The sequence below is a fragment of the Gobio gobio genome (assembly GCF_949357685.1).
Source record: "Gobio gobio genome assembly, chromosome: 8".
NCBI lineage: Eukaryota > Metazoa > Chordata > Actinopteri > Cypriniformes > Gobionidae > Gobio > Gobio gobio.
The window spans coordinates 48,095,919-48,110,281 of record NC_137114.1 but is presented as its reverse complement, the minus strand read 5'-3'; the positions used below and the strand labels follow the sequence as shown (position 1 = coordinate 48,110,281).

At 38.8% G+C, this 14,363-nt stretch overlaps 2 protein-coding genes across 5 annotated transcripts in view; both read right to left on the bottom strand.

Annotated features, from left to right (window-relative positions):
* Positions 1-2,806, bottom strand: part of LOC307130457 (uncharacterized protein) — a 40,379-nt gene extending 37,573 nt beyond the window's left edge. Inside the window, exon 1 of one of the 4 annotated variants that reach the window (XR_013817032.1) lies at positions 2,672-2,804. The gene's annotated coding sequence lies outside the window, so the exon portion shown is untranslated. Of the gene's footprint in view, positions 1-2,671 lie in introns of all 4 variants that reach the window. The other 3 variants (XR_013817033.1, XM_079823425.1, XM_079823426.1) reach the window with 3 other exon arrangements.
* A 2,694-nt stretch (positions 2,807-5,500) lies between these two features.
* LOC307130459 (uncharacterized protein) lies at positions 5,501-14,363 on the bottom strand. Its single transcript, XM_079823432.1, has 3 exons — positions 14,237-14,363; positions 13,499-13,747; positions 5,501-7,107 (listed from the first exon to the last, which is right to left on the bottom strand). The coding sequence occupies exons 2-3, from the start codon at positions 13,581-13,583 to the stop codon at positions 5,963-5,965; spliced, it is 1,230 nt and encodes a 409-aa protein (XP_079679558.1). The 5' UTR covers positions 13,584-13,747; positions 14,237-14,363; the 3' UTR covers positions 5,501-5,962.

The window sequence follows — 14,363 nt, the reverse complement described above, 5'->3', positions numbered from 1 at the left end:
GTCCACAACGTTATAAGTCCGAGTCTGATCACGAATGATCCAATAACACCTAAAATAAACGATTCTCCAGCCTGACAGCGTGCTAAGGTGTGTAATCAATATATATCAAACGATCTGTAACAATTCAATACTAATACATATAAAAAACATGTTTTACTCACATAAGTGTGTTGCACCGTTCCTGTCGGATCCAATATAGAAAGCACAGCATTGTGTTTTAATCTCAATATGTCTGCAAATCCAGTCCCGACCTGTATCTTGTTTACAATCGATTCTGCTGTGAAATGAAGCGAACAAACGCGCAATGTCTTACGCACGTGAGCTGGAACCGGCATGTTAATTGCTCTGTAGCGCGACCCGTTTAGCTCCACGAGTCGGTGGGCGGCTTAAGGCGGCGCTTCTACATTCTATGACGTCAATGGTCGACATATTCTGAGATCTCTCGTTTTCTGGGCCTGGTGTCAATAAAAGCTTTTCTTTGAATAACAAGGACGTTTTCAGCTCTAAAACTTACAGGATATTCTTATATCACAATGAACTTTTATATATCAAAGGCTCAAAGGAAAGTTGATTTCTCAATTCATCACCCCTTTAGGTGAACACATGTTTTCTGCTATGAATATGGAGTATTTTGATACAAGTTAGATATTAATTGGTCATTAAAGGAACTGTATCTCAATTAATCATAAAATGGCCCTGATATGTCACTAGACATTAAGAAATCATGTTAATTTCAAATACTTATATCACTGACAACAGTTGTCAGGCCAGGATATTGTAATTTTAAAAGTGAAGTTGCAGCCCTCAACTGATGTTGATGTTGACATGTGTTTTGGCCTGAAGCGCCACCCTCCACCTGTCTACCAATCACAAAGTCAGTAGTGTTTCGGCATTGAGGTTGCCAGCAGTAGTTACCACAGCTGCAGCTACAAACTTTTTGGATAAAAAATGTCTAAATTTTCGAAACCTAAAAGACCTCGTTATGAATCAGAAAAACGTTGTGACAATGTACGAAATAAAAAAGGATTTGTATAGGAGATGCCTTTGAAAGAGGGAGACGGCTGAAAACGGAGAAGTATTTGAAGACAGACGCCAACGTTGCTAATTTCCTCCTGGACAGGTAACGTTAAGGTTCATATGTTTGGCTAACTATGTTTTTGAAATGGACATTTCAAATATTTATGACAGTCGAACAAAGTTATGCATGTTTGTGCAAAGTAACGTTAGGTTAGCGCATATGGAGGAGGTGGTGGGTCATTGAATTGAAAAGGTAACGTTAAGGTAGGGCTGGGCGATATATCGCATGACATTGTTAGGCGCATCTCGTCAGTAAAGCCGGTTCCTTGATTAGTAGTAAATCGCCATCACCTGCTTTCAGATGGAGCGGCATTTAGTACACAGAGCCGTAGTTCACTGACAAGCTGAGCCATATCGCCTTAATTATCGCAGGCGATGCGTCCGTGATAATTAATGTGATATGGCTCAGCTTGTCAGTGAACTACGGCTCTGTGTACTAAATGCCGCTCCATCTGAAAGCAGGTGATGGCGATTTACTACTAATCAAGGAACCGGCTTTACTGGCGAGATGCGCCTAACAATGTCATGCAATATATCGCCCAGCCCTACGTTAAGGAATTGTTTGGGAAATAAAAATGGCTAGTCGTCATTGCTAACATTATTAATGCATTATCAGAGCCCGTTTCTCTGTCATTATGCTGAGACGCTGAAGAAAACAACATTAGCACACCCATTATGGCAATGTGAAAACGTATTTGAGACAGTAGCCTAACGTTACCTCGGTAAAAATGATGCCTCATTCGTTGTTCGCATATATAGTGGACAACACATGCTGCAAGTTGACCTGTATGACACATAGTGACTTAGGCTTGTGCTTATACTTTCATTAATGACAGATAACTACCGTTACAAGTTAGACTAACAGCTAACTTACTGTTCTAACAATGTACTGTCACATACGAGCGTTCATATTTACGATTATATTTGGCTAATCGCCATTAGTAATTTTTTGCGACACATAATTACTTCACAAAACATCTCGAAACATAAACATAACTAACAGAAGAAGAAAAAAATTAGCTGTGTAGGACTCGTCACTTGCCATTGGAAGCTCCTTGTAGCAGCCTACGATCCTGCAGCCCAGAGCCATATAATATTATAATACAATAATTATATTATAGCCATTTAATAATTTTCAACTGCTCTGCTGCAGCCTATCTGGCAACCTCGAGTCAGGGGGGAGGGAGAGTTGATACACCGCTCTACAGTAATTTGAAAGTGATTGCAGTACCAGTTTTGGCCACAATCCTACATACAGTTCCTTCAAGGTTTGTTCAACGCTTGTCCAAAGTCTGAGAGAAACAACAGGACCATCATGTTAAACTGAGCTGCTGAAAAGCCTCTTTGTCTCCAAAAGTTCCCTGTTTTCCCCTCATTCATTATGCTGATGTCTGAGATCTTCTGTAAAGTGGCACATTAAGCACATTTTATTGGTGTAATAGAGTCAGAGTCTGTGAAAAACTCTCTGCCAACATATTATTACATTCAAATAATAAAACAGGACACACAACGCATTTCATTACATTTGTCCTGAAACATGTAAACTCTTGAGCTGATTAATGTTAAACTCTGTAATCTGAGAAACATCTCTCACCTGCAGACTGGAAATATAAGGCATCCGGAGAAAATATTCCACTTTTGTCCTTCATTCACGATCGTTAACAGCGTCGCTTTCAGCTTCAACTGTGGTGTCTGCTCTCTTCTCGTGTCTCGCGCTTTTCTCTTCTGCGCATGCTCAGTGCGCGCGGTGTCATCTTTCTTAAAGGGGCCGCATGTGGTAGCGAGATGAAGCCTCATGAAGCATTGAAGCTTTTCAGCCAAATGGTTCATTTTCTCACAATACCACCTGGTGGTAAAAGAGTGTAAAACAAGCAGATACATTACAGATGACCTGATGTGATCTGTAATACACTGTATTTTGCGTATTCCCCCCATAACGGGGAAGAAGAAAAATACATTTCCACATAGACTAATCTAATTATATGATTATAATGTGTATTTTCTCGTGGTATATATAATGATTGTATAACATAACTGTAATAAACATATTGGCTTGAAATGAATGGGCTATCAAATGTGTGTAAATCAATTCTTTAGTCATAGGCAGGAGGGCCAATATTATTATTACTATAAAACTGGAATTTCGCAGGGTTTAACTGGGAAGAGGGCAAGATTCGAACCGCTTCCTGAACCAGTCAGGCTGAAGTCATCAATGACATCATTGGTCTAAAGCGATCCAAGTCTCGATCAGGCCCGAGATGCAGGGTGGGCCAAGTGAAATTTCTGGTGGGCCCAGACTTTTAACATCATTTTTTTCATTATTTTTTCCCAGTCGCAAGTGTTGCAGAGTTGGCTTGGCAAAAAATAACGGACAGAGTACATGCGTTAGTTTATAAAATTATATATAGGCTATTTTCCCTTTCATTGTGATGCTAAATTATTTTGGGCATGTAGTAAAAATAGACACATTTACTTTTTGCCCTCCATACATTTCTTAATATTACTGTAGTAATGTACATATTTGGCTAGTAATATTGGCTTCTCGTTTTATCAGGTGTAATCCTTCTGGAGCCAGACGAACTCAGCCCTAAGTCAAAATGGTACAAAAACATTTTCCATCAAGGTAATTTTATCTAAACTTACTAAACTGTTACTGAAGCCATGTAATTTAGTATTTAATCTAATTTAGTTTTCTATGTAGCCAATAGAAAGACTGAGGAGCTGGCACGGTCCCTTAATAAAGGACGACCAGGATGCAGTTCATCGGACTCTGCTACCAACACAAGTGGCTTAGTAAAATGTAGGTGTACCATATTAAAACTTGTTGATGTTTTCACTGTTCATCCGGAGTCTCACACCGGCCGGATATACAAGCTTTTATCACAAAATTATTCTATAGTCTCACCGGCCGACAAACAGAGAAAGTATAGGCATTTGACCAGGAAAACTCTCGCAGTGTCCGATAGGAGTTCAATACTCACGGCATCAGACGGGTAAGGCTCGCCAGCTAACAAATGGGGAAAAGCATAGTTGTTCGACCTAGAGGCCTTGTGCAAAATCAGATTAAATTTGTCTGGCAATCTTTTAAGATTGAACATTAGTCTGCTCTGTATTTTCTACTGCACAAGAGGCGTGATCAATGGGCATAGTTCAAATGACAAATGTACACAATTGGGTAGCCTCACCCAGTTGAAGAACCAATCAGACCAACGATCCGGGTGACGTACTTTGCAGAGCGACGCGAAAACTCTAGGCAGGAAACGCTTCAACAAACATGTTGGTTTGTAGCATTGTTCAGCAGTGTTGGGGAAAGTTACTTTGAAACGTAATGCATTATAATATTGCGTTACTCCCTTAAAAAGTAATTAACTGCGTTACCTGGTTACTTTTTTCAGAAAAGTAATGTGTTACATTACTTTTGCGTTACTTTTTCTCCTGGGCTTGTTTTTTTTAACATAATTGTTCTATTTAAGGCATAAAACTATTTGTTTTGTTTAACATATTTAATTATTGGAGGATCTGATTTAGCATTTGACGAATTGTATTAATTTAGAGAAATATTGAATCTTTTTTGTGTTCACATTTAGTCAAGAGCTACAATAACCATCACGTTTACACACAAAGCCTCTGCACTTAGGATTTTTTTCCCCCTTGTAACTTGCATTACTTATTTGAGAAATTAACACAGATATTTTGCTGTAAATTTTAAAAGTAATGTGTTACTTTAGTATTTACTTGAATTACGTAATCAGATTACTTTTTTTAAGTTACTTGTAATGCGTTACACTCAACACTGTTTATCAGCGGTTTGCAGAAGCAGCAATGGTCTCGAGCAATTTTTGCAGGTTGAGCAAAAAACATGAAATTGAGTAGTATTTACACCCACTCTGCACGATCCCAGGCGAGGAATAGGGTCTTATCTAGCAAAACCATCAGCCACTTTCTAAAAAATAAATAAAAATTTATATACATTTAACCTAAATTGCTCATCTTGCGCTGCTCTGTGACACACCACGGATTGCAGATGTTATTTGCAGATATATAGCAGAAGTATTGCCCCGTGTTTACAAAGCACTCATGCGAAGACTAGTACAAACATCCTTTAGCAAAAAAAGGTAAAACAACGATGTTGGACAATTTTGAAGTTGGAGATAGAGGTTTTTTGGTAAAGTGCGTTTGTATTAGTCTTCACACGTTCGCTTGGGGCGGTACTAATAAATGTTTAAAATGTTTATTTATCTTTAAAATTACCGATGGTTTCACTACATACAGTGGGGCAAAAAAGTATTTAGTCAGCCACCAATTGTGCAAGTTCTCCCACCTAAAAAGATGAGAGAGGCCTGTAATTTTCATCATAGGTACTCTTCAACTATGAGAGACAGAATGAGAAAAAAAATCCAGAAAATCACATTGTCTGATTTTTAAAGAATTTATTTGCAAATGATGGTGGAAATTATCAGGAAATTTTCATTTTAAAGTGAACTAATCCTTTAACAATGCAGAATTATTTTTACAGGCTTCTTTTATCATATTTACCAAGGGGGGCAATAATTCTGACCACAACAATAGAAAACTCATTAATGTGATTGAAACTAGACAAGTTCAAGAAAAGATGTTGTTTCTGTTTTATTTCTCATAATTGCATGATCTTCAGAACACACTTTAGTACACGTAGTAAATAAGGAAATGACTATGAATATATCTAAGTCTAAGTCACACAATCACGTCGGAAGAAAATAAAAACTCAACTTTATTTACACTGCAAAAGTTGTTGACTGTTGAGTAGAAAAACCACAGCACACCTTCAGGGGTCTAGTGGAGTCCATACCTCTAAGGGTCAGGGCTGCAAGGGGGGGGGGGGGGGTGTATATTGAATACACAATATTCATAATGTTATGCCTGATTGGTGCATGTCATTATGAATTTGAAGGATTATTTCTTCAGAGTGAATAAACAGATGATTTTTTAAACCTCCTGCATCTCTAAAACTCTTCTCACACTGAGTACAGTGGTACGGCTTCTCTCCAGTATGAACTCGCTCATGTGTTTTCAGGTTTCCAGACTGAGTGAATCTCTTGTCACAGTATGAACACTTGTGAGGTCTTTCTCCAGTGTGAATTCTTTGGTGCCGTTTCAGATGACCAGTTGATGAAAAGCTCATCCCACAGTCACAACACACATGATCTCTCACTCCATCATGTGTTTTCTGGTGCAGTTTAAAACTCTTCAGCCATAAAAAACTCTTTCCACAGAGAGAACACACATGAGGTCTCTCCTCTGAATGAACTTTCAGGTGTTTTTTTAGATTTGATGACGAATTAAAATCTTTACCACACTGTTCACAGTTAAACGGCTTTTCTCCAGAGTGAATGCGCAGATGATTCCTGAAACCTGTTGGATCGCTGAAACTCTTCCCACACCGAGTGCAGTTGTACGGCTTCTCTCCAGTATGAACTCGCTCATGTAATTTCAGGGTACCAGACCGAGTGAAACTCTTGTCACAATATGAGCACTTGTAAGGTCTTTCTCCAGTATGAATTCTTTGGTGCTCTTTCAGATGACTAGATGTAGTAAAGCTCATCCCACAGTCACAACACACATGATCTCTCACACCTGTGTGTGTTTTCTGGTGCTGTTTAAAATTGTACAGTCGTGAAAAACTCTTTCCACAGAGAGAACACACATGAGGTCTTTCATCTGAATGAACTTTCAGGTGTGTTTTTAGATCTGATGATGAAATAAAATATTTACCACACTGATCACAGTTAAATGGTTTTTCTCCCGAATGAATGCGCAGATGAACACTGAGACTTGATGTTTGAGTAAAACTCTTTCCACACTGAGTGCAAGTATACGGTTTCTCTCCAGTGTGAACTCTCACGTGTTTGTTAAGGCTTCGTTTTTGTGTGAAACTCTTTCCACACTGAGAGCAGGTGTGCAGCTTTTTGGCTTCTGTTTCTTGAGTTTTGAAGTCACAGAGTTTCTTTATGTCATTTAGTTTGTGTCGTTGCTCCTTCACTTCCATCTGGTCTAAAATAAACATATAAAGTAGTCAGAATCAGTTCAATGAGGTTAAATGAGAGAATTAAAAACACTCCGCAGAAAAAAACTTTCAGAAATGCTCTTAGTCTTAAGCTTTATGTTAAGTGTCAAAAGATTCTTAGTAAAAGTTGTCTTAGAGTAGGAGACTTTTATAAAGAAGCTAAAAGCAACTTTCAGTCAAGTCTAAGACTCTTAAGATTCTTAGATTCTTAAATGCTGACTAAAGTGGCACTTGCAGTGGGGCAAAAAGTATTTAGTCAGCCACCAATTGTGCAAGTTCTCCCACTTAAAAAGATGAGAGAGGGCTGTAATTTTCACAATAGGTACACTTCAACTATGAGAGACAGAATGCGAAAAAATCCAGAAAATCACATTGTCTGATTTTTAAAGAATTTATTTGCAAATTATAGTGGAAAATAAGTATTTGGTCAATAACAAAAGTTAATCTCAATACTTTGTTATATACCCTTTGTTGGCAATGACAGAGGTCAAACGTTTTCTGTAAGTCTCCACAAGGTTTTTACACTCTGTTGCTAGTAGTTTGGCCCATTGCTCCATGCAGATCTCCTCTAGAGCAGTGATGTTTTGGGGCTGTAACTGGGTAACACAGATTTTCAACTCCCTCCAAAGATTTTCTATTGGGTTGAGATCTGGAGACTGGCTAGGCCACTCCCAGGACCTTGAAATGCTTCTTACGAAGCCACTCCTTTGTTGCCTGGGCGGTGTGTTTGGGATCATTGTCATGCTGAAAGACCCAGCCACGTTTCATCTTCAATGCCCTTGCTGATGGAAGGAGGTTTTTACTCAAAATCTCACGATACATGGCCCCATTCATTGTTTCCTTTACACGGATCAGTCGTCCTGGTCCCTTTGCAGAAAAACAGCCCCAAAGCATGATGTTTCCACCCCCATGCTTCACAGTAGGTATGGTGTTCTTTGGATGCAACTCAGCATTCTTTCTCCTCCAAACACGACAAGTTGAGTTTTTACCAAAAAGTTCTGTTTTGGTTTCATCTGACCATATGACATTCTCCCAATCCTCTCATGGATCATCCAAATGCTCTCTAGCAAACTTCAGACGGGCCCGGACATGTACTGGCTTAAGCACACGTGCATGCACGGCGCACAGGTACACAACAGCAGAGCGGAGCTTGTCAGTGGCAACATGAGCTCTCCCATCTGGAAGTTTTTCAAAGTGTCCGATAAAGACGTAAAGTTAGCCGTTTGCAATGTATGTCGTGATGAAATCCCCCGAGGTGGAAGCACGCAACGTCATTTTAACACCACTAACATGATTAGGCATCTTCGAACACGCCATTCAACTGAATATGCCGAGTATGAGAAACTAAACCAACCGAAGCCAACAACATCCGCATCCCTCAACCAGCCGACTGTGAGTGATGCATTTAAACGACGTGAACCATACAGCAGGGATAGCAAGAGGTGGAAAGACATCACGTTCAAAATTATGGAATTAATTTGCCTCGACGAACAACCTCTATCCGTTGTGGGGGATAAAGGGTTCCGTCGCCTGCTAAGCTGCCTTGATCCACGATACGACCCCCCAGGCAGGAAATACCTAACTGATGTGTGTCTCCCCGCGTTGTACCAAACAGTGTACACACACATTGACAGGCTTCTGAAGGATAGTGTACATATTAGCTTCACAAGCGATATATGGAGTGCAGACGCCTGTCCAATGTCCCTGCTAAGTGTAACAGCACACTTTATTGACTCAAACTTCGAAAGACACAACGTTGTGGTACATTGTCAGGATTTCACAGGGTCACATTCTGCGGAGACTTTGGTGAACGCATTTAGCGGCATGTTTCAGTCACGGGGGATACAAAGAGAAAAAATCCACGCAATTTTAACAGACAACGCCAAAAACATGCAGAAAGCAATGAGAGACGCAGATTTCCCTGGCTTGCCGTGTGTAGCACACACTCTCCAGCTTGCTGTGCATGAGGGTGTATTATCCCAGCGAAGTATTTTGGATATCACAGCCTCAGGGAGACGAATTGTTGGGCACTTCAAGCATTCTCCGTTGGCATATACCCGGCTGGAAAATGTTCAAAAGCAACTCGGCCAGCCGATTAAAAAACTCCGCCAGGATGTGTCCACTCGATGGAACAGTACATTGTACATGTTCCAAAGTCTGTTAGAACAGAAATTGGCGCTTGCAGCCTATGCTGCAGAACATGAATAGCCATGCACGTTCACAATTCACCAGTGGAAATTAATCGAAAATATGGTCTCTATCCTCGCCCCGTTTGAAGAGCTCACACAACAAATTAGCTCATCAACTGCGTCCGCTGTGGATGTGATTCCGTGCATAAGAGCTCTCACCCGACTCTTGGAGAAGACGGTGGAGTCTAACCATGGTGTGAAAACATCAAAAACCATACTACTTGAAGCTGTCAGAAGACGGTTTGCTGACATTGACACACAGAAGCTATATGCAATTGCGACGGTGCTAGATCCAAGGTAAGAAAAACTTATATCACTTATCATTAGTCTTCCCGTCTTTCAATCTTTGTCCAACTATCTCTTTGTTTTAAATAGATAATTAGGCTTTTCCTATGCCTTATTTGAAGGACGGCTTATAGTAATCTAAAATATTTTATATTTTTTGTCATAGTTGAAAATGGGTTACTCTGGTAGTATTTAATTTTTGTGACTATGTAATCTGACACAAATGTATGTGTGTGGCCTGCATGGCATGTCACTATAACTGATTTCACATAGTTTTTCATTTTTATATCCATTTCAGATACAAAGACAGATACTTTCCAGAGGCAATCAAACCAACTGTGCGTGATCTGTTTCGGGACGTTGTTACAGCCCATTGCCACACTGAACTGCCAAGTACAAGCAGCATGGAGATGCCCAGTTCCAGCAGGTCAACAGACAAAAGCCCACCAGCTTGCTCTTTACAGGCAATGTTTGCTGAACTGGTGGAGGAGGATACAGGACAAACTGATGAGGAAATCACGATCGTCTCACAGATCAACCAATATCTAGCAGAGACCGTAATGCCACGCAGTGGTCAGCCACTTGCTTATTGGCAGGCGAATAAAGGCCGCTTCCCTGCACTTGCACAGACAGCAAGAGCATATCTTTGTTCACCATGCACAAGTGTGGATTGTGAGCGACTGTTTAGCATGACTGCAAATGTTATTGATGACAAAAGAAACCGGCTGACATCAAAAAATGCGGAGATGCTCATAGTCATCAAGAGAAACTTGCCTTTTATGATTGAGACCTGAATGATTTTGTACACTGTACAAAAAAAATCAGGTCTCCAATTGAAAATTTTCTAGTGACCGATCATTTACATTTTTTAGTTGGCCAAATTGAATTTCTTGAATTTTAATTGAATTAAATTGCATCAATTCACAGAAATTCAATTTGGCCAACTGAAAAATTTAGATGTGATCGGTCACTAGAAAATGTTCAATTGGAGGTCTGAATTTTTTTTACAGTAATACTCTGTGTTAGTAGGCCGAGGCCCAGCAAGTTTAGGTTTGAAACGTTTTGTGGCCAATTGTTTAATTTTAATATTTAAAAAAAGGCTACATTTTACAAGCAGCCTGGGCCTATGTGACCTCATCCCATCCCAAGTTCATCTGGTTGGTAACTATCTGCTTGGCCTCCTTGTTTCTCTGTTTTGTTATTTAGGAAGGATGGCATTGGCATACAATGTAGCTTACATTCTTTGTTTTTTTGGATCTGATGTAGTTGGTTTCTCAACTACATCAGACGTTCATAATAATAACAGAAAAAAAAAACTTGCCATAGTTTTGTCCTTTGTGGAAGTAGCCAGTTTTGGTGTAAGAAGGTTTTTTCATATAGCTGCCAATTATTACATGTAATCAGTGTTTTAAGAGGCTACATCCCATTACGCTGATATGATGTGTGTTGGTCTGCCTAACCCCTCTTTGTTTGGAATCATTTTATGTTACTCTACCTTATTTGGGAAAGATGGCCTACTGTAGCCTTAAATTCTCATTTTCTAAAATAAACACTTGGTGGTTCTTCAAGATCTTGACTCTAGCCTATTTCTACAGTTTTTTTTCTCAATACAGTTAATTTAGAGTTAGTTTCATTTATACAAATGGTGCAAACTCTGCAAGATTATAGATAAAAGATTCCCATTCCCCTGCCATTCTGTGATCGGCAATCGGCAGATCATGATCTTGGTGATCGGTAATCGGCCCCAAAAATGCTGATCGGAGCATCTCTAGTGGTAAGTGACTTATTAACTGGTAATCCTGGATACACACAGGACGCAAAGGAGACTTGCACAGGGTTTCAGCAGCGAGGTCACGGTCGGATTTCACATATTACCCGGCGCTATAGCAACTATGGGCAGAATATGGAGTCCTACACTGTGATGAATTACATGCTTCAGTGACAACTGTTGGTATTTACGGGAACTTCGTGTTGATCAGCACACTTCGTTGTGATGTGATTGTGAATCGAATTTGCACATGCAGTCATCTGTTAATACAAGCGGCATAATAAAAACGCGTTGCTAAAGCCTCGCGGTCACCGGTGGTGAGCCTCATGGTGGCCGTGTCGAATATTAATTTTGAATTGTGCTGTATACCAGTTTTATCACAAGTTTATACGCTGGTGACATCCCCAGTTGGCTTACATTTCAGTATGTTTTAACTTAGACTTTGTTTGTAATTTATTTTATCAACGTTGGTTTAAAAGAATGAGACCATTCACTCTTAGATACTAAAATATAGAATGCTAAAATATAGAATATAAAATATAGAATATGTAAAATGCTGAAAGAAAAAAAAAATGGCATAACTTAGTTAAAAATAACTATTGTCATATGTGGTATGATTGTTTTAGGAGACGACTAGTGGGCACTGGATGCTGACAGTGTGTGAGGAGGGCATTCATCCCAGCTTCCTGTCTGGCCTTGCCACTCTGTTCGCAGCATATTACATATTCTGGTTCTCAAGACTGGAGCAGTGTTGTGCAAGTAACTTTCAAACTGAAATACATTATAGATTACTTATTACTGTTATCTAAAAGTAATTCTTTACATTACAATATTACTGTTCTCTGTACTTCTCAGCTCGAGAAGAGATAATAAAAAAAATCAGGGCAAATTATTTAGATGTCTCCCTATTTAACACTAACAAGCTAATGAGTTAAATCACGTGTTTTAATTAGTGGGGCATCTAAAATGTTCTGGGAGGTGGGTCCTCAGGACTGGAGTTGAGAAACATTGCTCAAACATACATGGCCCAATTTCAAAAACATGATTATATGCCTTAAAAGCTAAAACCAATTTTAATGACTGTATATGATTGTGTCTATCATACCTCTGTCATTATTTGACTGTATCTACTGTATCATTATGTTTTGTAATATATCTAATATCTCCTATTTGTTCTTTTTTTATTATATCTAGCCACTCTTTGCATCCTGTGATGGAACAGTATCTGAAGCTGAATTGTTCTCTTTTTTGATCAGAAGTTTTTTGGACTCACTCAGGGCCTTGTTTGGCCATGTTGGTCTGTTCATGAAGTGGTTAAAATTCATCAGTATCTGTGATGTTTAGAACTATTTTTTTATGATCATATTGGTCAACTTGTGGTTTTAAAGTTATGCAGTTTGCATTGCGAATATGTTTCAAGTAATTTATACTTGAATATATTATTTAATATATTAATTTAATATATTAAATGTAATTTTAATTTAATTTACAGAATTGTACTGCATTTACTGAAATCAAAGAATACAGTAAAATTCAGTAAATTAAATTACAGAACCACTACTGTAAAAATTACAGTAACTGGCTGGAAACTCTGCTGCCAGTATTTTACTGTAAAATCGACAGGTAGTTTTTAACAGTGTAGTCTACAGTTTAAAATATTGGTATTTTTCTTACAAGCACTTATCGTTTCACTTCAGAAGACATTGATTCATCCATTGGGGTCGTATGGATTACTGTATTTATTGCTGTATGTGCAGTTTGATGCTTCAACTTTTAGGAACCCAAATTAGTTTTCTTTAGCAGGGATTCTTTTTTTTCTGTGTTCGTCTGAAGAAAGGAAGTTGTATACATCTCACATGGCAAGAGGGTAAAAAACGAGTAAATCGTAAGGACATTTCTGGGTGTACTGTATTTTCTTTTAATGCATAATACAGAATAGCAGATGTCACACTTACCCTCTAACAACATGGAACAAGAGTATATTTCCCCAGTATAAAAAAAAAAGATGTACTTGACTTGAAACACAAAATCCCAAATTAAAAAAGATGCACTTTTGCTGATTATTTCTTATTTACTGCTTATTATTTCACAGCTACTAAAGCAGTCCGAAATCAAGAATCAAGAATGGACACCAACCTATTTGTTCCTCAGTATCTTCATGTTTTATTCTGGATGGATCTGGATAACTCATGTCTTCAATCTCCTCTTTAATAAACTCCATCTTTAACAGTCACGCAGATTTCAGCTTCTACACCGGGAGTTTGTCCTTCTCTTGTAGGATGATGTGAATATTCACAGTATTTATTGGTGAATTGTTGTGGGAGGGGCTTCACTGCAGGTGTGAACTGTGATCACTCTGAGATACTGACGCCCACAGGACCAGATCTGGAAAAATCAAAGAGAAGTTACTGAATTTACACTGGATTACTTTAATTACAATTACATTTACACTTAAACTTGTGAGTGAACATGTTTTCTGTCAGGAATATGGAGTAGTTTGGTATAAGTTAGAAATTAAAACAAAAAATTGCATTAAAACAAAAAAAGTTTTGTTCAACTCCTGTCCTAAGTCTGAGAGAAACAACAGGACCATCATGTTTAACTGAGCTGCTGAAAAGCCTCTTTGTCTCCAAAAGTTCCCTGTTTTCCCCTCATTCATTATGCCGATGTCTGAGATCTTCTGTAAAGTGGCACATTAAGCACATTTTATTGGTGTAATAGAGTCAAGAGTGTGTGAAAAACTCTCTGCCAACATATTATTACACTCTAATAATAAACCAGGACACACAACGCATTTCATTACATTGGTCCTTTAACATGTAAACTCTGGAGCTGATTAATGTTAAACTCTGTAATCTGAGAAACATCTCTCACCTGCAGACTGGAAATATAAGGCATCCGACAGAAATATTCCACTTCTGTCCTTCATTCACGATCGTTAACAGCGTCGCTTTCAGCTTCATCAGTTGTGTCTGCTCTCGTCTCATCTCGCGTTTATCTC